We start from the raw sequence: 23,130 nt of genomic DNA, 5'->3' as shown, positions 1-23,130 counted from the left end.
CTACCTGAAGGGCTTTAATGTTGGCGTAGCGTTGAGCTCGTTCTTCTGAGGGAGTACTGACGATTATATAGCTCGGTGTAGGTCGAATGAGTAGCTGATCTTGAAGGTGTTGGGCTATTTGGGCTGCTTGAAGCACCGTATCCGCTAGTGCTGCCGGCGTAACTTTGCGAAGATCCAGTCCTCCCCGTGGTCTGTCGTCGGGCGGCAGCGGCGCGGCCGGAGGGCCACGGCGCGGCGGCTTCTGCAAGCGGCGATTTTCCACGGTTGAATTCTTTGCAGGTTCTTGAAGACTTCGTTGTCTGCTGCGCACAGTCTTCCAATCCTTGTGAAGGAGTTCCTCCGGGTTGATGGGCTCACCATCGATGGCGATAGCCTCCATGTCGGTAGCGCTGCGCTGAGGCTCGGCGAGGCAAGTTCGGGCGAGGCCTAGGCATTAAGCCTAATCATGGGAACAGGTTAAGCGCCAGGCACAACTGGAAGAAGTAAAACAGACAGGAAAGGGGCGCTCCTTTCCTGTCTGTTTTACTTCCTCCAGTTGCGCCTGGCGGTTAACCTGTTCCCATGATGAAGTACCAACTAGCTCGCATCGACACATTAATTAAGCCTAATCCCGGCGTGGTCTTCGGTCGATCGGCAATTTCGGCACGAGAGCTGTAGGGAACCACCAGAGAGGATACTTGGGGTGGTCCTGACGCCTTCCGACGTCTCTGGATGCTGAAGTCAGATGGATGGGCCTGTAAGTTTCGGCTCAGCGCATGAAACTCGGCGGAGCCCATACGAAGCATGTCCGAACAGATCGAGTGATCGGAGTGCCCCCCGGCATTCCCAGAAAAGGCCAACAACACAGCCAGCATTTCCAACTCCCTTACGCCCCTCTCCCAAACCTACACTGGCATCCTCTACCACTACAGAGCAATCCGACGCACCTATCCCCTTCCCCACCCTTCCCTTTCTACCGCAGACGCCCGCATTTGGCGCCGACTTCAAACCAACACGTATTACAATCACCTCCATCTCTACCACATCTTTCCTACTAACTACCCACTGAACTGCCCCCAATGCGATGAGCCTAACGCCACAGCTCATCTCGTCTGGACGTGCCCCACCAACCTTCCACCACCCAGATCCCCTACCCTTGAACAGTGGGAGTGCGCGTTGCAGAGCTGCCAGCTCGAAGACCAGGAGGTCCTGATCTTAGTGCACTGCACGGGCCTGATTTTAAGGCCCGAGCCCGGCCCGAGCCCGCTTCGCGAAGCCCGAGCCCAACCCCCAACCCGGGCCCGCAACAGCTAGCCCGAGCCCGGTCCGGGCCCGGGAATTCATAAATGAGCCTGGCCCGAGCCCGGCCCGGGCCCGCCATCTGAAGCCCAGGCCCGGCCCGGCCCGGTAATTTATTTTCTGGCCTAGGGATGGCCCGCGCGTGTGTGACCAGGCCCGGTCTTTGACGCTGAAAAAAGTTTGTTTATTATATTCTGGGCGATCAGACGGAGCATCTAGTCTGTACAAGCACGTCATGAGCTGAAACGCAAAAAATAAGGGTTTAAAAGTGCACTTTCAACGTCTGCAGTTCACGACACATCGGCGTATTAATAGCTCGTAATTTTTAGCTCGTAATGGGGGTAATTTTTTTTTATCCGCATTTGAATCAACGAGTATGTACGCGCGTTGAAATACTTCACCTGCAGTGGTTGTTAAGCGGTGGTGCTTGTCTGTCACGCGAGTTTGATTCCCGGCCACGGCAGCCGCATTTTGATTGGTGCGACATCTGAAACACACATGTAAGTACATGCATAGACATAGGTGCAAAGCTCCAGGATATCTGAATTAATCCATTCCCCTCTTGGGCATTCCTTGTAATCGTATATTTGGTATGTTATACACCAAAATATAAAATCTTGATGCAGTACAAGAAATGTCATTAAAATTGCAGTATAGTGACCATCAGACCTAGCAAAACACGTTTTTAAAACAATGCGTACAAATAACACCAAGAAGCGTGCAACAATAAAGCAAGAATATTCATTTTGATGCTCTTTCCTATACTTCACATCGGACCTATTAACGGCCGTGCCTATGAATTCAATGCCGCGGGCCCGGCCCGGGTTCGGGCTCGACGCCGTGGGCCCGGGCCGGGCCCGCGGCATTGAGCCCGGGCCCGGCGCGGGCCCGCCGATAATCGACTTCGGGCGGCCCGGCCCGGCCCGCGGGCCGGGTCGGGCCCGGGCTTTTGGGCCAGCCCGGGCCCGTGCAGTGCTCTACCTGATCTCTCGGGCGAGGATGGCATCCGCGGCACGCGGCCTACCGGACTAGGATGGCCAGCCACCGCTCCTAACTCTTTTTCTCCTCTACCCCTTCCCTGTTGTTTCAATAAACATTTCTCTCTCTCTCTCTCTCTCTCTCTCTCTCTCTCTCTCTCTCTCTCTCTCTCTCTCTCTCTCTCTCTCTCTCTCTCTCTCTATTGACGAGGCACGAAGTGCACGTGACCAGCAGATACAGCGCATGCCAGCGCGTTAACACGCTGTGTATACGCTGTAGCAGCAGTAGCAGTGCACGCTGTAGCAGTTTTCACTTGCACAGCGCCCGGCGCCGCGTCACCGTCGATGTCCTGTAGATGTTCATATGAGTGCACTTCGGTACTTTTTTTGGCGTATAACTGTTTGATGAATTCATTTCATTAGCAGTTCGGACTACATTAATCCTCAAAATCGCCTGCCGCATCGCGCAGAATTCACGATAACAGGTCCAGATTTGGTTTATGCAGGTTCTGCCCGCGCAGCGCTGCGTGACGGCCGCTCATTCTAACGCCCGCCTGCTTATTCCAACTCCATTAAATTCGAACTAACTTATGGTCCCCTTCGAGTTCGAATTAACGAGCTTTTAATAATACTACTCTTCAAACAAGTGCTCCTTATAGAGCTAGAATAGATCTTGCCAGCTTGTGAAATGAAAAATAACCATGTCAAACTTGCTTTCCGAGCTGGAATGAATACTAAACCTCCTGACATAGTATTGTGAATTAACCAAGATGTCGATATTCGGGCTGAAAATAACAAGACGTCACTTTTGCAAAAAGGTCTTTTCAAGCTGGCAGTTCACTTGTCCAATTTTTATTTATTCTGTTTTTTTCTCTATGCCAGGATGTAAAATATGTGTGATTTCAACAGTATTCCGCAACAACATTGACCAAATAGGAAGCATTGTGGGCTGGCATGCTAAAAATATATGTTGCTGCACGCGTTTCAGAGAGCCTATGCAAAGTGATATGTATGAACAACATTGCTGACTGCCGTACACTAATAAAAAAGGCCACAGTCAAAAGCCTACAAGGTATGCCATTACAGATAAATATAAGAGAGCACGTTAAGCAGTTTATTACAATATCAACCGTCCACTTAGTGGCGTCACTAAAGTAAGCGACAGACGGCGTGGTGGCCCGCACCCGCCACCCGGCAATCTCACAATTTTGTCCTGATGGCTTACTTTACTGTGGAGTTTGTTCTGCAAATAGTGTATATTTTTTAATGTAAAAAGTAGCAACTGCACCATGCAACTCAGATTTCAGCGACACATTCTATCAAAAGCAAATATTTACGTGTTTATCATTGCGTGTGCAATAGATAGGGCATGTCGGAAAAAATTTTCACCGTCGATCTGTCGATATAGCGACATAACGGAGAATGGGAGCACGCTTGGCTGAGGTGGCGCTGCCTTCGCACAGTGACCGACGTTGCTAGGGAGACGACAAGTCGAAACACGGCTCACCACTTCGTGTTATTTTTTTCTGTGCACGGGCCTGTCATTTTCTTCCCCGACTAATATGCATTTGGCTGAGAGAATACGCAGACCACTTCGAGTCTGAGTCTGGCACCTCCTTTCATGTGGCCGCCAGCCTGTTTCACGCCACAGATGGTTTAGTTGCCGTTTCCGGGCCTCTTGAAAGTGCGCGAATAATATCGATTTTAAATTGGTTCCAAGCAACGTTTGAAGGCCATAAACGCAGGAAGGCACCATCATGAAGTGAACCATATCAGTTTTTAAGAATTGAGCGTTGGGGTCAGTACTCCTTAAAGCTTTGCTAAGGAGCAGCCTCTTACAAATTTGCATTCTGTTTTTGTTTTCTGTAGTCAATGCACAGCGGCCCTGTTCTCCTCAGCGGTGTGGGCCCGGCGCCTTTTCCCTTCGACGAAAAATTATTTGCCATATCACCGACCACCCTTCCCCTCTAATTTGCCCAGTTCAGTTTAACCCCTATGAGCACTGCACCCGAGGCGGTCCGCCCAACGCCACCTAGAGGAAATTCTGTCCGCCTCCGCACCCCCCCCCCCCCCTCTCCCCGGCGTGGCGCCACAGCTTCCACGTCGTGTGAAATGGTGATGACGCAATTACCATTTCTACATGCGATTGTGGCCTGATAGCGCCGTCCGTTTCAAGCGTCGGTAACCTCACTGAAACTCGATAAGAGTGTCATCTCGCCACGCCGGAGGGAAAGCAAAAAAATGGCAAGCGAAAAAACATCGTCCGATGCAGGCAACGCACGTCAGCGAAAGCGGGACTCCGGCACTGTCTGACCAGCGCTCGCAGGGACGACTTGGCGCACGGCCGCTCGACGCCGCCTGGACTGATCAAGTCGCTACGTAAGTTTTACACCACGTTCCTCAGGCTCCGGCCACTGCTATGACTGCATTTGGACTGAGCGCGTGTGCCTTTTGGCTTATCTGCCTGTGATTCCTGCTTAGGCTTGATGTTGGGCGTGAGTCGAAATGGCCTCGTCGGCGCGTGCGCGTTATCGCGTCGAGGAGCTCGCTAGACGTGGGCCTCTCCAATCATTCAACGCCTCCAAGACTGATTCAGTTCGCCAGCTATATAGTTGCGGATATAGGCGCGACGGAGGAGCTTAATGCCGGCCCATCTACTGGCGGGCCAATTAGTGTGGCCTCTCAAGCTACAAAAATGCGCAAAACATTGGGAGCCTCCGAAAATTCAAGGATTGCCTCTAATGTTTCGGAAGACATTACGAGAAATATTTGGACGTCTAAGGTTTGTCGACTAGTTCGTTCTGTTCTAATTATGTAGCCTCTCCATCCATCCATACCATCCATTTGCACCTCATAACTTTTTATACCGTCTTTTGGAGTGGGAAAGGTGGAAAGGGGATGAAGCTAAGGAGGAAAAAGTAGGAAAGGGTTCTGGGCATCCTGTTTTCGTGGCACCACCTTAAACCCAGATCCATCAGTCTATCTCTCCGTTCCTGTTGTGCCGAATCTGGCACCCATACAGCCTTCCTGTCGGCACGATCAGATGGCAGGGCGTAATCCACTCCATTGCTCTAAATTCTTGAGATATACTTTGTGGCTCCCTGAAAGGTGAAGTTAAGTTGTTACACAAAGGCCTGCGGGCTTTCAGAATGATTACAATGTGAAGGGTGGATGGCGTGGTACAATTAGTGTATTTTTTTACGTTTCGCTCGAAGAATTTTCACTTTTTGCTACAGTGTAAACCACTTGATTTCGTGGCTATTCCCCAAACAGTTTGCTCCTCCTCTCTCACCCTCCCTCCCTTTCGACGTCGTGTTTCATGTAAGAATTTTGATGGCTATAATCCCATTCCTTTACTTTGTTGGAAATGGTTAAACTGTAGACAAAACGAAGGCTGTCACTTCCATTATGACTGAATTTCCCCTAAAAACAAAATAATATTTCCACTTGAAAACAAGGCCTAAATTATTCGCAAAAAGTGCGTTACTACCCTACCAACCCAATGCCTAACTGCGTGAAAATTTGCTTTGTGTACCCTTTAGAGGTGAATCAGCGAAGTGATTGTTATTTTATCCTCGGTACGTTCTCCAGTCGCAAAGAGAATTTGTCGCAAGGTTGTTCTTTCATTTAAAATATGGATCAGATATAAAAGAGCTCTTAACCTCGTGTTGAGGGCAAGGCGAACTCGCTCATAATTCAGAACTTTCCGCACTTTATAAATTTAGTTGTTGTTTTTTTTTTGGGGGGGGGGGGGTGGGGGAGGGGGGGGTAAAGTCCGATATCTCTCGACATCCTATCCCAGCACCTCTGACGCAGAACAGGGTTTAGACGAATTGGTTTATAGCCAATTTCTGCCTGAAAGGTTGGCCGTGCACAAACATATTTATGGTCACAAAAAACGGTGTACTCTAAGATGTAGCTTGCCTCACCAAGTGAACGCGTGCGGAAACCATGAAACGTAGCAATACTTCCCAACTCACGCGAAGTTAGGTTGCCGTAGGGAACCACTTTATCATTCCAAGACTCTGTTTATATGTGCGATGTCATATGGAAGCGAACAATCTGTGAGCAGGGTTGGAGATAATTCCTGAAACATCAGTACTGACCTCGGAGGACATTGTTAGACGCCCTTGCGGCAGCATATACAGCCAATCACAAGCGAGCGTTACTTCAAGATGAGTTACAATGCTCAGCGGCTTTAGTACTTCAAATGACGAACATGGCTCGTCCCAAACTCAGATTGCTCGATTGCTGCAACGTCGTTTTCGCACTCAGATACCGTTTGTCTGGCGTAAATCACAGGCGTCTTTTTTTTTCTTTTTTTACTTTTTAAACCGTATTAATACTGCTCGGTAACCTTTTTCTTAATGAAAATAAAACTCGAATTTCTGAAAAGAATTTCTAAAAAAACCTGCGTTCTTCCGACCTTACGACGTTAAACATAACCATCAATTTTTTCCTCTTGAATTTACGAAATATTAAACCCGCAAACGAAGGTCCCAATTTGTAGACGACACGTTCGGAGTTAACTCAAAGGGACCGTGAAGTGAATTCGTCAAACTTCTGTTTGTGTCTGCATTCTATAGACAGGCTGAAATAAACATACTCTACATCGTGTGTACGGACGCTGAAGCAGTATTTAATTTATGAAGCCTGAAAGAAGAAGAAATACCATGCGCCGTCTTCGGCGGCCGCAACAGCTGCAGCAGTGACGTACAGCTACGCGCAAAGTTTTTGCTATGTGATTGGGCGATGTCCAAGTTTTTAAAGTTCATTCCCACGCACTTGCGGCTGATTCAGTGCTATTTTGGTCTTTAATAAAGAACTTAATTACATTTGGTGCATCGTAGAAGCATATTTACCGAAATGCAGTTCTTGTGGTTTTTTTTTTTTTTTCATTTTTATAGTTGCCCAGATCAGTTTCGGTGTTCCGCAACAACATGTTTGGAGTCCGGCGTTAATTTTGGTCCCGAATTCACGATTCCTCAGGAATCCAACTCTACATAAGTGAAGCCAGCGCAGAGTCGTGAGCCAAAATGTGTGTCGCATACGCGCTGGTGTGGGGTTATTTTGGGTTCATGCACTTTAGTAACACTTAATATATTCTACAAATTAACAAAATAAAGCCACATTCTTTAGGGCATAAATCTCGGTGAGGCTTAAGTAAACATAACAAGGAATTTCCGCTACCGTGAGGATTCAAATGTAAAGCTCTCCATATAGTCGAATTGTAGCAATTCTTCATAAGTGTCCTTTTGGGTTAAGTGTATAAGGAAATGAAAGACGAGCAAAATAGACAAGCCCTATTCCGTATACTCAAATAGTCGAGCACGCCGCGCGTGATGCGGATGGTACAGGGCGGATGGTACAGGGTGATGCGGATGGTACAGGGTGCCAACCCTTATTTCTGTCTTATTTTCAACGAGCCCCTCATTTCCTATTCTGATTCGCTACATGCATAGCGAGGGCCTCTGTTCTGGCAGTCTTGGTGCCATAGGGAGCTTAAAGGAGCCATGAAGAGAAAACAAAAGTTTGTTTTATTCGAAAGATTAGGTGTTTCATAGTACCCTAAGCGCTTTCCCGGAAGCAAATGATGCTTTATTCACTGAAAAATGAGGCAATTTAAGCCAAAATTTTAGATCTCCCGCTAAATTGCACATTTCGTGACGTGAACAATGGCGTCATACGAGCCGGTCCATGAAGCAGATACTTAGTATGTCGACTCCATATAGCACCCACACGCGGGAATCAAACAGGAACCAGAACTCGTGCCGAAACCGAAACGGCGGCCATTTTAAAAATACTAGTAAAACCTAGTGCACCCGCAGCCCTAGTCATGGAATCGCCTGATCCGGAGTACAAAACTCTCGCCGAGAAGCTCGGGCTTGCATTTAACAACCTCACACCACTTGAACTCTCAATGCTTCTAAGTGCACGAGCGGCAGGAGTTGTGGGATACGCGGATGGACCGGAAAGCGACCATTCCGCGATAGCCACAACAGACGAACGCCCAGCCGTCGTCACCGCTGCCTCGTCAGCCCCGCCGCGACGGACGAATACAGACTGCTACGTATGTGCCGTATTTTTATTACGGTTAATAATAGTTCAGTTTCAGTAGCAGTATCGCTTATGCCAGTTGGCCGGTGTCGTGTATGGAAAGCCGTTCGCGCGAACTCTCTGCTCCGACCAGAAAGATACGAGCGTCAGTGCGCGGTGTGTACGGCATTTTTTTCCCCAAGGTCAGAGCGCTTTGACGGCGATTTGACGAAGTCGGTGACGAGCGCCAGCATGTCCCAGGAGTGAGCTAACGTAAGGGTCCCTGCCGTAATCACTTCCTCGGAAATGAAGCGAGCACACTCGTACTTCCTTTAGCTCTCTTTCTCCTCCGTTTGCAAAGTTCACAAAACGTATCCACTTGCTTCGCCGAGGTTCGTCGTTGGGCAACACATGAAAGGAGATCTCTTCACCGGCGGGGATGTCGCACTCCCTCGACGATTTACCCGTACTACATGGGCATTTCAAAACGCACCAACGAAATTTCATTGTAAAGTACTCGAACAAACTGAAGTTTTCAGTGGTTGTAAACTGGAAACGAGCTCCTAACAACAGCAGCAAGCCAACACCATTCCGAAACTTCTGCGACGACTGTCACTATCTCGTCGCTGCTTGCTGTTCCTTACTCCCCTCGTTTCTATTTTTACCTTTGCTGGTTGGCGATATGACGGCCAACCTCCTGTGAAGGGATTACGATACCAAGCAAGGTCGCGGCTGTGCGTGCTGGGACGGTTCGTTGGCCCCGAAGAGCCTCGAACCCGAAAATTCGTCTGCGCAACGGTGGCGACGGTGAGATGTCGAGTTCGGCTGGCGGTAGTTTCGTACGCATTGGTATACACGCTTGCGTGTTTATTCGGAACTTCAACCGTTTACTCCACCGTTCTTAGTGTCATAAAAGGAATGTGCAGTATGTTTAACGGGCATATAGCTCACTGTGCAAACTGGTAAGCCCTGCCTAACTTGCGTTTGCTTTTGCCAGCCTCCGCCAATCGCAGAGCATTCTCGTGTGACATCATAGGTTCTGTTGCGGGAAATGAGCTGGTGGGTCGCATGGTCATTCCCTTCTTTCCTAATTATGTAGCTTATTTGAGCGAAGTTTGTGTTAAAAGTGGTGTCAGTATGGTTCTAACGAGGCAATCTTTCGAATGAACCAAACTTGTGTTTTCTCTTCATGGCTCCTTTAAGAGGGTTCAACGCTGGTCGACCCCTCTCGACATGTCGTAGACACTCGAGTCACGGCCCGGGGGTTAAAAAGAAGGTCCCCTTCACCCCGAGAAGTCGGAGTGGCGCTGGCTACCACCCCCAAGCACAGGAAAAAATTACATTGACATAAATACCCCAGAAAGTGGAGGGGAAAATAGCCCCGCCGGTAGCGTAGGGGTTATCGCACCAGACCGGTATTCTGGAGGTCGTGGGTTCGGATCCCACCTGGCGGGCATTTTTTCTCCACTTTCTTTCTTTCTAAATTCTTTATCTGTTTCTATGACCTACCATATCCTCCCCTTTGCTTTCCGAGGTTTTCTTGACTGCCAACCCTTATTTCTGTCTTATCTATATATATATATTGTAGAGCGCATGCCACGGAGGCGTTGAAACAGAGACGACCAGACCACGTAGCAAGCCGGTTTATTCCGAACGCCGTGGGGTCTCTAACTACTGATGCCAGGGGCGCGCGAGCCCTCCGGCGGGTGAGCACGCTCGTGGGCCTGCGTCACGCTGCTGCCGCTGGCACTGTGGCTTGCCACTACAGGGCTCCCCCCCAAGAGAGGAGCTGGTTCGACGCTCTGATGAACCCAACGTACATGATGGTCACGGTGGTGTGCAGCCACAGTGGGGAGACTCGTAGTGTTGATGTCGGCGGCAGTGACGTATGCCGGCTTCAGGCGCTCTAGGGCTATGTTGTCGTGAGAGCCATTGATGTCGATGACATATGTTGACGAGTGTCGTTCTACCACTGGGAAAGGGCCAACGTAGTGTGGTTGCAAAGGGCGGCGCACGGGTCCGTACCGCACAAACACATGTGTTGCCTGTTCAAGGTCTGGAAGCACATAAGGTCCTCTGGGTTTTCGCTCCCGTGTAGGCTGCGGTCGAAGGTCCGCGAGGATCAATCTCAGAGATTTCACGTAGTCCGCGGCGGAAGATGCTTGGGACGGTACCTCGAACAGGTCGGCTGGTAGTCGAAGCTGGGTTCCAAAAACGAGTTCAGCCGAAGAACACATCAGGTCAGTTTTGAAGGCGGTGCGTATGCCCAGAAGTGTGAGGGGCAAGCGCTGGACCCACTGTGTTGGGCAGTCGTGTGCAGTGAGCGCGGCCTTAAGTTGGTGGTGAAAGCGCTCGACGAGTCCATTTGTTTGTGGCCGGTACGCTGCCGTGCGCAAACGAGTCGTGCCGAGGAGGTGAAGGAGCTCGGCGAACAAAGCCGACTCGAACTGCCGTCCGCGGTCGGTGACGATGGATGATGGGCATCCGAAGCGCGCTACCCACGTCGACACGAATGCTGACACTAATGTGGGCGCGGAGATGTCGGGTAGCGGTGTGGCTTCAGGCCAGCGTGTGAATCGGTCCACACAAGTCAGTAGGTAGCGGTAGCCTTGGCAAGGGGGCAAGGGACCGACGAGGTCAATGTGCACAACGGCGAAGCGCTCATCAGGTTGTAGGAACGTCTTTGCCGGCGGAACTGGGTACCGGTGAACCTTTGCGCGTTGGCATGGTGCACACGCGCGAACCCAGTCGCGAACATCAGCGTTCATTCGAGGCCAGACAAAACGAGCCGCGATGAGTTTCGGCGTGGCACGAATCCCAGGATGGGCCATGTTGTGCAGGGCGTCGAAGAGCTCGCGACGGCACGTTCTGGGTACGAATGGTCGTGGCTTTCCGGTCGACAAGTCGCAAACGAGCTGCTGTCCGTCGAGTGTCACGTCTTCGAGCTGGAGCGCAGTTGGGGATGTGCGAAGACGCAGCAGCTCCTTGTCGTTTGCTTGGTCAGCAGCCAGCCGGCGGAGGTCGGGTGCAATTAAAAGCGGCGAAGTGGAGGCAATGGCGTCCACGCGGCTTAGAACATCCGCAGCTGTGTTGTCAACGCCACTGACATGCTTGATATCCGTCGTGTACTCGGACAGGTAGGCAAGCTGCCGCACTTCTCGTGGCGTGTAATGGGTGTCGGGCCGGCTGATGGCGTACGTCAAGGGTTTGTGGTCAGTGAAGATGGTGAACTGACGACCCTCAAGAAGATGTCGGAAGTGACGCACAGCCAGATACATTGCCAAAAGTTCACGCCCGAAGACACTGTACCAGGTCTGCGGTGGGGTTAGACGTTTTGAGAAGAAGGCCAAGGGCTGCCACGCGCCATTTACGTGCTGTTGGAGGACAGCTCCCACAGCAGAACTCGAGGCGTCCGTCATCAGCGCGAGTGGACGGCCTGGATTTGGGTGAGCGAGGAGAGCGGCGTTTGCCAGCGCACGTTTGATGGCATGAAAGGCTGCCTCAGCACTTGCGGTCCAGTCCAATTCAGTGGTGGAGCGCTTCCCGGAAAGCAGGCGGTCGAGAGGCTCAAGCAGAGTAGCGCAGTTCCTGATAAAGCGACGGTAGAAGTTTACCAAACCCAGGAACTGGCCAAGCTTGGTGACCGACGTTGGAGCTGGGAAGTCAAGAATGGCCTGGACCTTGTTGGAGAGGGGCTGAATGCCTGTCGCATCCAGTCGATGTCCCAGAAAGTCGAGGGCGGGAACACCGAACTCGCTCTTCGCTGCGTTGATGACAACGCCATGGGCAGCTAAGCGTTCGAGGAGAATGCGGAGATGGTGCAGATGCTCCTCTAGGGACGTACTTGCTACCAGCAGATCGTCCACGTAAGCATAGACGAAGGGCAGTCCGCGCGTCACTGTATCGATGAAACGCTGAAACGTTTGGGCAGCGTTCCTGAGGCCGAACGGCATTCGGAGGAACTCGAAAAGGCCGAAAGGTGTTGTGATGGCCGTCTTGTATATGTCCTCCTCAGCGACGGGGATCTGGTTGTACGACCGTACAAGGTCGATTTTTGAAAATATGGTGGCACCGTGCAGACTGGCGGTGAAATCTTGTATGTTGGGAAGGGGGTACCGATCTGGGATGGTGGAGAGGTTCAAGAATCGGTAGTCGCCACAAGGTCGTCAGTCACCGTTCTTCTTGGGCACCATGTGCAAGGGTGATGCGTAGCGGCTGGAAGAAGGTCGGACGATGCCAAGTTCCAGCATGTGCTCGAACTCTGCACGGGCGATCTTGAGTCTGTCGGGAGCGAGACGTCGCGGACGAAAGAAAACGGGTGGTCCGGTAGTGGTGATATGATGACGGACGTCGTGAGTCACACGCTGAGTCCAGTCGGGTGTTGACGTGACGGTGGGGAACTCCTTTAGCAGGGCGGCAAATGGTTCTTCAGCAACTGTAGCGCAGGAAGGCGCTACGTCAGCAGCTGCTGTCGCTACGACGCCTTAAACTGAGAGGTGGGTCGTGGAGTCGAGAAGTCGCCGTCGCTTGACGTCGACTAGGAGGCCATGTTTGGTAAGAAAGTCAGCACCAAGGATGGCAGAGCGAACGTCCGCGACCGCAAAAATCCACCGAAAAGTTCTGCGAATGTTCAAGGTCAGGGATCGCTGCGCGAACACGGGAATGCGCGTGCCGTTCACTGCCTGGAGGTAGAAGACTGCGCTGGAGTTGCGGTCGTGGCGTGAAGCTGGCAAGAGGCTGACTTGCGCTCCCGTGTCGACGAGAAACTTTTGTCCGGTGGTACGATCGACGATGTGAAACAGGCGACATTCTTCAATGGGGCCAGAACCGCTCGTCGCCGCTAGCGGTCTGCCGGGTCCGTTTCCCGTCCATGAGCATGGCAAGAGGCAGTGGCGAGTGTCTGCGCCGAAACGGCGGTGGTAGACGCATACACCGGGGGCTGATGTAGGGCTGCGTCCACGCACGGCATCACGGCGTCGGGAACATGAGCGGTCGCGTCAGCGTGACGGGCGAGCAGAATGTGTTGTGCTGTTTCCCCTCGTCGCCGCGACAACGAGTTGCTCCAGTCGTTCGCACAGGTGATCGACACTGGCACGCGACGCAGACGCACCTTCGTCGGCAGGAGCTGGCGTCGTGCGAGGGGCGGGTGATGCTGGTGTCGCGGTCACAGCAGCAATAGGTGAAGCTGTGCTGGCTATTTCCATTACCTTGTCGGCCAGGGACGCGAGCGAAGGGAGATCCATGGATGGCGCTGTTGCGAGGGCCATTTGCACGTTCGCAGGCAGGCGTTGCAGAAAGAGCTCGCGCAGCAATGCGCCGTCCATGGCTTGGGCACGTGAGCCGAGGAGTTGGGTCATGCGCCGTAGGAGTTGGCTCGGTCTGCGGTCGCCAAGCTCTTCGGTGTAAAGTAGCTGCTGTAGGCACGTGCGCTCAGATGGTGCTGTGCGTTCGAGTAGCGCTGCTTTGAGCTGGTCGTAGGCCGTTGCAGGTGGGTTGCGTATGAAGGAGGCAAGAATGTCTGCAACCTCTTCCGCAGCAGTCGCTGGCAGAGCTCTCACGACGTAGTGGAACTTGCGTTCTTGGGAGCTGATGCCAGACAGCGCGAACTGTGACTCGGCCTGGAGGAACCAGATGGTCGGGTTGTGTTCCCAATACGGCGGCAAGTGGATAGCCAGGGCGGCGATCTCGTTGCCGGCTGCTTGCGGTGCTCGCTGGTTCTGGTCGTTGCTGGACATGGCTCTACAACTTCGCTGGGAGGGATATCACGTCCGGGTCACCAACTGTAGAGCGCATGCCACGGAGGCGTTGAAACAGAGACGACCAGACCACGTAGCAAGCCGGTTTATTCCGAACGCCGTGGGGTCTCTAACTACTGATGCCAGGGGCGCGCGAGCCCTCCGGCGGGTGAGCGCGCTCGTGGGCCTGCGTCACGCTGCTGCCGCTGGCACTGTGGCTTGCCACTACAATATATATATATATATATATATATATATATATATATATATATATATATATATATATATATATATATATATATATATATATATATTTTGTAGAACAGAGACGTGCGGGACGAGGGATTCCGTAAGTACACATATCAAAGTTGCAGTCCTTACTGCCAGTGCTGTTTGGCGGTGTGTTTTATAGGGCCGAATCAGGTATGATTGCATTTTTTTTTTTGCAGGAATAAATAATTGAAAATTCAAGTCGAGAAAAAATGCGCCGTTTTTTCCGGAAGCGGGAATCGAACCCACAACCTCCGCATAACGCGTTTTTTCGCATTTTCGCATAACGCGGCGCATTTTTTCTCGACTTGAATTTTCAATTATTTATTCCTGCAAAAAAAAAAAATGCAATCATACCTGATTCGGCCCTATAAAACACACCGCCAAACAGCACTGGCAGTAAGGACTGCAACTTTGATATGTGTACTTACGGAATCCCTCGTCCCGCACGTCTCTGTTCTACAAAATGCATTACGAGGGTTCTGGCTTCAGCAGTCTGAAATGCCTTTGGCTATCCCCGACTTCTGACGACGTCTTACGTGCGGCCGCTGGGAAAAGACGTTCTACGTCTTCCCGCGGTAGTCGAGGGGCGGCGCTAGTTGACCGGGCTCTGAGCAGTCGTAAATACAAAATACCGCCGTATAGTCGAGAAGGGAGTCGCCGCGGAACTAGCTCAATGGTAGAGCACCGCACGCGTTATGCGGAGGTTGTGGGTTCGATTCCCGCTTCCGGAAAAAACGGCGCATTTTTTCTCGACTTGAATTTTCAATTATTTATTCCTGCAAAAAAAAAAATGCAATCATACCTGATTCGGCCCTATAAAACACACCGCCAAACAGCACTGGCAGTAAGGACTGCAACTTTGATATGTGTACTTACGGAATCCCTCGTCCCGCACGTCTCTGTTCTACAAAATGCATTACGAGGGTTCTGGCTTCAGCAGTCTGAAATGCCTTTGGCTATCCCCGACTTCTGACGACGTCTTACGTGCGGCCGCTGGGAAAAGACGTTCTACGTCTTCCCGCGGTAGTCGAGGGGCGGCGCTAGTTGACCGGGCTCTGAGCAGTCGTAAATACAAAATACCGCCGTATAGTCGAGAAGGGAGTCGCCGCGGAACTAGCTCAATGGTAGAGCACCGCACGCGTTATGCGGAGGTTGTGGGTTCGATTCCCGCTTCCGGAAAAAACGGCGCATTTTTTCTCGACTTGAATTTTCAATTATTTATTCCTGCAAAAAAAAATGCAATCATACCTGATTCGGCCCTATAAAACACACCGCCAAACAGCACTGGCAGTAAGGACTGCAACTTTGATATGTGTACTTACGGAATCCCTCGTCCCGCACGTCTCTGTTCTACAAAATGCATTACGAGGGTTCTGGCTTCAGCAGTCTGAAATGCCTTTGGCTATCCCCGACTTCTGACGACGTCTTACGTGCGGCCGCTGGGAAAAGACGTTCTACGTCTTCCCGCGGTAGTCGAGGGGCGGCGCTAGTTGACCGGGCTCTGAGCAGTCGTAAATACAAAATACCGCCGTATAGTCGAGAAGGGAGTCGCCGCGGAACTAGCTCAATGGTAGAGCACCGCACGCGTTATGCGGAGGTTGTGGGTTCGATTCCCGCTTCCGGAAAAAACGGCGCATTTTTTCTCGACTTGAATTTTCAATTATTTATTCCTGCAAAAAAAAAATGCAATCATACCTGATTCGGCCCTATAAAACACACCGCCAAACAGCACTGGCAGTAAGGACTGCAACTTTGATATGTATATATATATATATATATATATATATATATATATATATATATATATATATATATATATAAGAAAACTTTTAACAAGGTAAAAGCACGATTGTTGCCAACGTTTCAGCAAAGAGACTTGCTTTCGTCAGGGCAATCTCTCGCCTGGCTGGCACGCTTTATATAGGGGTAGGTCCCCAGGAGGGGAGAAGGAAAGGAGGAAGTGAAATTGAGAAAGCGGATTGGTTTGGGAGTATGTCGGGGGAGAGATTGAGGGGCAAAGAAGGTTGTATACTTTAACCCGCGAAGTAGGTCACACGGAAGTCAGCTGGTGGTTGATATTCGTGGAATGTTTGGAGAGAAAGGATGAGAGGGTGTTTGTTGACCCGCCGCGGGGCATACAGAAAGGTGCTCAGGACCGCCGGAAGCAGACCAGGCGGTGAGAGTGGGGTCCTTATCAGAAACTATCTGCAAGCCTCAGGTGAAAAGAAAAGATAGAGAAGGGGGGAAATAACTAGGTCAAGGAAACAAGAAAAAAAGATTTTAAAAAAATCATGGAGGGAAACCACGTAAACCCACACACAAAAGAAAAAGCAATGACCCGGCAACTGAAATGGCACGTGTCACCAGCGGCAACATTCCTGGAACAGGCCTGTCCTGAAACTCAAAAACGAAAAGATGAAGTTAGAGTGACGTACGGGGCACAAGACCACGCGGAGTAAAAAAAAAAGAGAAAAGAAATGGAATTCCAAAAGCTAAGGTTGGAGGAATGCGGGCGAGTATTAATCTAGACGCTAAGGAATGAAAAAAAAAAAGAAATTAGGTGACCAGGTAAGGACCAGAGTGAGCGGTAATAGTCTTTGGATAGGGTATATGCAAGACATTGCCTATTTCTGCATTCCCGGTGAATATTGCAAGGATTCCAAGTTGCCCTTAGACGCATTAATTCCAGTAGGTTCCATGGAGTTGAATTTGTGAATTAAATAGGATTCGCGGTATTTCCTGTCCCTAGGAGACCTGAAGTTTGACTGAAGTATATACAACTTAAAGGGACACTGAAGTGAATTTGTCAAGCTCCCGTTTTTGCTTGCACTGTGTAGACTGGCTCAAATTAACACACTATTCATCGTTTATCCGGTTGACAAATCGGTAATTATTTTACAAAGCGCGAAAGAAGAAAAACTACTATGCGCGGTTTGCGGCGGCCGCACCAACTAAAGGCTGTGACGTCAGGAGGGGGGGGCACCGTGATTGGACGATGCCCAAGGTTAGCAATCAAAAGTTTCGGTTTCGGTTCTGTAAAACAACATGCTTGACATCTGATGGCGTTGTTGGATGGGCATTCTCGATTTCTCAATTATCGCCGTACCGCGCTTCTGCCATGTTGTCGGCTGTCAAATGTCTAAGATAAACCTCCCAGGGCGGCTTGGAATCGTAGAAATCACTAGACGAGGCCTACGCAGTGGATGAACGCCCTCCGCGTCACCGCAGACTCTCAAATGCCATGCGCTTTTCCCGCATATTCGGAGCTTGCCTCACTCATGTCTGTTCGTAAAAAGCTAGTTCGCACCAGGCCAAGGGTGTGCTGATTCAGGCGTGGGCCCACTGCCCGCAAGCAGTCGGTGCTTGTGGCAACAGCACGCCAACGAGAACTCGCTAGCGCGTCATTGTCAGTATGCGCGCGTTCTGCGATCTCGCTCGTGGAGCAGTGAACGTTACGGCCCAAAAATGGTGAACTCAGTTCAGAAAACATCGGCCGCATACGAAAAAAATCAACTTACAAAAAAAAATACATGTACCCTCGGGGATTCGAGCCGCATACGAAAAAATCAACTTACGAAAAAAAAATACATGTACCGTCGGGGATTCGAACTTGCGACTTTCAAAACAAATTCCAGCGCCTCAGACCGCTAGGCCACGAGCCGGCGCTGGCCGTTTTCGATATATAAGGTTTATAATGTATGACCAGTTTACACTTTTATTTATTTTAAGCATTTTAAGTACTTTATGTGACTATTTGTTGTATATCACTCCTGCAGTAAGTGTCCCCCAAACTTCCACAATATCTTACGTCTAGCAATTGCATTTCTTTGACGGAAAAGCGTTCGCAGATGTGCGGTCGTGCTGCTGACCGCTGTGCTTGTTTACCCAGCGCAAAAAGTGCTTCCTGCTCCCTAGTTTTGCTCTGTACGGTAAAAGTTTCAGGTGATTTTATTTTCTTAGTACCTATATTGACTTCGCTGACTCTTCTCCTGCCTTCAATTGGCCTTAGATTTTCCTACTAGCGTAAAGTCAGCGAAGCGTCGCATGTGCACTTGTGCAGCGCTTGTGTGGAGCGACCCGGACTCTGAGTTTGACGCAGTGTACAAACTAACAAAGTAAGGAAAGGCACATTCTTTCATTCACAAAGGTGCTGTGGCTTAGTTTCAATTGAGCGAGCGAATAGCGACGACCCGTCGGCGGCCGGCGGACGAAACGCTGGGCCGACTGACTCGATCGGTAGGTCGGCTGGTCAGCGAACCGTGCAGTAGCGCAGCCATTTTCCAGCTCATCTCCTGCTGACGTCACACGAAAACGCCACAGAAAATGGGCGAGCGTAAAGAGAGGAGGACAGCATTTTCGAATTGATTTTTCTACTAAATAAATTCGCGTAAACGCGGCCAGAGTGGTCGAAACAATGCCTACGGACTCCGAACTACAATTTGCGCTAGTAATCCCGCAATGTTTACAAATCACTTCAGTGTCCCTTTAAGGTCATCAAAATTGTGGCCTGGTTGATTGAAATGCTGCGCTACAGCTATGGAGGATTTGCTAAGAGTACCTTCCCGGTGACCATTAAGACGTAGGCTCATAGGTTGACTCGTTTCGCCTATATACTGTTTGTGGCACATTGAGCATTCCAACATATACACAATGTTGGATGAAGTGCACGTAAAACTTGAATTAATCTTGTGGACATAATTTCTGGCTGTGCTTTTTACAATGCAGTCGGTCTGAGGTGCCTGCATGTCTTGCATCTGGGGCGGGAGCAGCTGGCTATGACTGGTTGCGTTGAAGGCCCTGTTATTGCATGCACTAAAATATCTTTTAGATTCCTGTTTCTCCGGTAGGTAACCCTTGGGGCTTCCGGGAAAGTATTTCTAAGTCGGTCGTTACTGGCTAAAATGGGGTAGTACTTGCGCAGTATATTGTTTACGTTTGGGAGGGCGTTTGAAAATTTAGTTATTAGGGCAGGCGGCCTGGCGCTTTCGTTTTGTCGCTCTTTGTTGAGCACGTCATCCCTTTTGAGATTAGATGCGCGTTGGTACGCCTGATCGAGCGAGCTTTTGGGGTGGTTCCTGTTAATAAGGGTGGACTTCAGTTCATCTAGGCGCTCTACGTAGTCACTGTCATGAGTGCATACTCTTGTAAGCCTGGTGGCTTGTCCTACAAAGATCCCTTGCTTGCAGTGTCTCGGGTGATGGCTTTTATAGTCTAGGTATTGCTGCCTGTCAGTTTTAAGTTTACCGCTGTCTAAAATGACGGTACTACCGTTTACTACCGTCATTTCAGTTGCCGGGTCATTGCTTTTTGTTTTGTGTGTGGGTTTACGTGGTTTCCCTCCCTGATTTTTTTTTCTCTTTTTTTCTTGTTTCCTTGACCTATTTATTTTCCCCCCTTCTCTATCTTTTCTTTTCACCAGAGGCTTGCAGATATTTTCTGATAAGGACCCCACTCTCACCGCCTGGTCTGCTTCCGGCGGTTCTGAGAACCTTTCTGTATGCCCCGCGGCGGGTCAACGAACACCCTCTCATCCTTTCTCTCCAAAAATTCCACGAATATCAACCACCAGCTGACTTCCGTGTGACCTACTTCGCGGGTTAAAGTATACAACCTTCTTTGCCCCTCGATCTCTCCCCCGACATACTCCCAAACCAATACGCTTTCTGAATTTCACTTCCTTCTTTCCTTCTTTCCTTCTCCCCTCTCACCTGGGGACCTACCCCTATATAAAGCGTGCCAGACAGGCGAGAGATTGCCCTGACGAAAGCAAGTCTCTTCGCTGAAACGTTGGCAACAATCGTGCTTTTACCTTGTTGAAAGTTTTCTTTACTTGTGCTCTCTACCATATATATATATATATATATATATATATATATATATATATATATATATATATATATATATATAGCGAATCAGAATAGGAAATGAGGGACTCGTAGAAATAACACAGAAATAAGGGTTGGCAGTCAAGAACACCTCGGAAAGCAAAGGGGAGGTTGTGCTAGCACATTGAAACAGATAAAGAATTTGGAAAGAAAGAAAGCGAAGAAAAAATGCCCGCCAGGTGGGATCCGAACCCACGACCTCCAGAATACCGGTCTGGTGCGATACCGGTCTGGTGCGCACCAGACCGGTATTCTGGAGGTCGTGGGTTCGGATCCACCTGGCGGGCATTTTTTCTTCGCTTTCTTTCTTTCCAAATTCTTTATCTGTTTCAATGTGCTAGCACAACCTCCCCTTTGCTTTCCGAGGTGTTCTTGACTGCCAACCCTTATTTCTGTGTTATATATATATATATATATATATATATATATATATATATATATATATATATATATATATATATATATCAATCAGGGCCTTATTATGAATAAACGAATCGTCGTTAAGGTGGAGTAAGGTACTTAGAAAGGAACGTATCAGTTGAACAAAAAATCATAGTTATCTGGGTTCGAACGCGACAGAACTGCCTTATCACTCTTGCTATTGAGTAAATCTATGCCCGGTTGACGGTATGACTCCTCTCTCTCTCTCTCTCTCTCTCTCTCTCTCTCTCTCTCTCTCTCTCTCTCTCTCTCTCTCTCTCTCTCTCTCTCTCTCTCTCTCTTCTCTCTCTCTCTCTCTCTCTCTCTCTCTCCTCTGTTTCAAGCCGAGAAATCCTCCAACTATGAAGTTTCTGAAAAAGTTCTGCAGCTTTTCTTGGTAGCGATATTGGTGTGTTTCGGGCGGTGATAATTTTTCCTTTGTACCTTTAAATGCATACATGTCAAATGCAGAAAAATGGAGAATGATCAGGAGGTGTGAACTGAAGTCCCATTGGGAGTGAGCCTAGTTTTGTCTATTTTATTGATTTGTTCAACACTTGCGGATTTTATTTCTCAGAACAAGAATACAAATAATTTATCCGCGGGGTATTTTCTTGGCGTTCTTAGTCCCTGTTTGTTTGCGTACATTGGGTTTCTCACTATTCCGTACAAAATACTTTGGTGCTGCAGTCATTTAGACATCATGTCAGTAAAAGTGGAGTTTGGATTGGGGCTTAGTGTTTGTGCACGGTGCTGGGGATTGGGCTTTTTCGCTCCAGGGTCGTCGTTCATTTTTCAAAGGTTGTTGTGCGAAATCTCTCCCCAGCACATCTCCGAGACTTCGCTACGCGGGCTGGAAGCTCTGGCGGGGTCTAAAAACAATATTTCGCGACCTGGCCAGGTCGCGCAATATTGTTTATAGACCACGCCAGAGCTTGGGGAGCCTCGATCCTAGCCAAGGGCGCGTCAGAACCTTGGCGCGTCAGAACGGGGCGCCCGGGCGCCCCGTTCTGAGGCGTCCTTGGGTATACGATCGAAGCTCCCCAACTTTGGACGACCACAGCGCTCCTGGTGGGTGTATACCGCTTTCGCAGCGCTGCCCATGCGACACTGCAGAGGCATGGTGCGACTTCGTTAGCGGGTGCGAGGAGCTCAGCGCAGGCCTGAGCCCTCACTATGGGACGTCATATTCGGCTGCGCCGAAGTACCTCTAATTTTGTCTCCATCTTACCGTGGCCAAAGAAACTGCGATATCTTGTTCATCCTGATCGCGCTATCCCGTGTATTCTAACCCGTAACCTTCAGGACGGGCATATTACTTGCAATAATTTCCGATTTGCAAGAGGCCTGTGGACACTTTCTGAACGGACGAGTAAGCCACCGCACACTCCGCGTACTCTCCCCGGCTAAAGGCGGCGTACCCCGACCCCCTGAGCATCCACCTAAGATCCAACGCAGGGTCCTGTGGGCCCCGGCGCACTCAGGAATAGAGGGGAACATAGAGGCGGACATGGTAGTTCGAGGATATACTACAAACCGAGCACCCGACGATTCCGCCCTCGAAGAACCCATGCCAGTCCCCACGGAATATTCGACCACACTTGGCATACTACCGTGACACCCTCCGCCACACGAATCCCCGACGAGGGCAGAGGCCACAGACTGGAGACACCTGCAGACAGGCAGGTATTCCCCCGACTTGATATGCAAACGCATGCCCATTGTGCAATCAAAAACATACCACACCACATGGGAATGCGAAAGCACAACGGCTGTCCCCAAAATCAAAACCCTAATGCGGAGCAGTGGGAGGCACTTCTGGCAAGCGACTGCTGTGAAGACCGGATCGGTCCGATTCAGCGGCAACGCAAAGCAGCAGAGGCCGGTTAAGCCCTGGACCAAGGGTACCACCCCTGCTGACACCGTCGGGAACTGTAGCAGGTGGCACAAGACTAAAGACTAAAGGGCCGCCAAAGCACTCCAAAAGACAAATAAACGTTTTCCCAGTCCGGTCCAGTTTCTTCGTAATTTCACCATCGTCGTCGCCTTCATTGGGGTTGTCACTATCATTATCATCATCACCAGCAGCAGCCTGTTTGTGTCCACTGCAGGATGAAGGTCTTTTATCTGCTCCTCCTGCCTTTCCCGTCTTGCGATGCCCTAGTCCAGTGTTTTCCTCCGAATTTTCGGATTTAATTCCTCCATCGACGCAGGGCCTTCTGCTACTTCATCATATATTGTAAATTTTTACACTGCTTTTGGAGCTAGTAAATATCGAGTACATTTCCTTGTCCACGGAACCCTCCTTTAGCTCTGAAATGCTTTAAATTCCGAAGGGAAGTTGAGGGCGTGTAAACAGCAAGCCACACTGATGGGGAGCTTATGTAGAAGGAATGCTTGTTTTCTTCGCATCAGTTCGTCATTAAACCTTATTGAAAGATGTGCATAATTTTCTTGTAAAGGTCATAGTCTTTAATTCGGGGCTACTTAAACCCAAAAATTTTGGTCTGTCTGTCTGTCTGTCTG

The 23,130-nt window shown here is 49.9% G+C and overlaps 1 protein-coding gene and 1 pseudogene across 1 annotated transcript in view; one reads left to right on the top strand and one right to left on the bottom strand.

The window, feature by feature from the left end:
• Positions 1-4,506: 4,506 nt before the first annotated feature.
• Positions 4,507-23,130, top strand: part of Inos (Inositol-3-phosphate synthase) — a gene marked incomplete in the record, with an annotated part of 55,238 nt that continues 36,614 nt past the window's right edge. Inside the window, 1 exon segment of the mRNA XM_077679576.1 lies at positions 4,507-4,624. Coding sequence (XP_077535702.1) covers positions 4,522-4,624 — 103 coding nt within the window.
• Positions 12,776-14,228, bottom strand: LOC144147670 (uncharacterized; annotated as a pseudogene).

This window comes from Haemaphysalis longicornis, unplaced genomic scaffold (genome assembly GCF_048455015.1).
Source record: "Haemaphysalis longicornis isolate Haplotype H1 unplaced genomic scaffold, Haemaphysalis longicornis Haplotype H1 scaffold_1, whole genome shotgun sequence".
NCBI classification, from domain to species: Eukaryota; Metazoa; Arthropoda; class Arachnida; order Ixodida; family Ixodidae; genus Haemaphysalis; species Haemaphysalis longicornis.
Note: the sequence above shows the minus strand (reverse complement) of the source record. Positions and strands in the feature narration are given on the sequence as shown.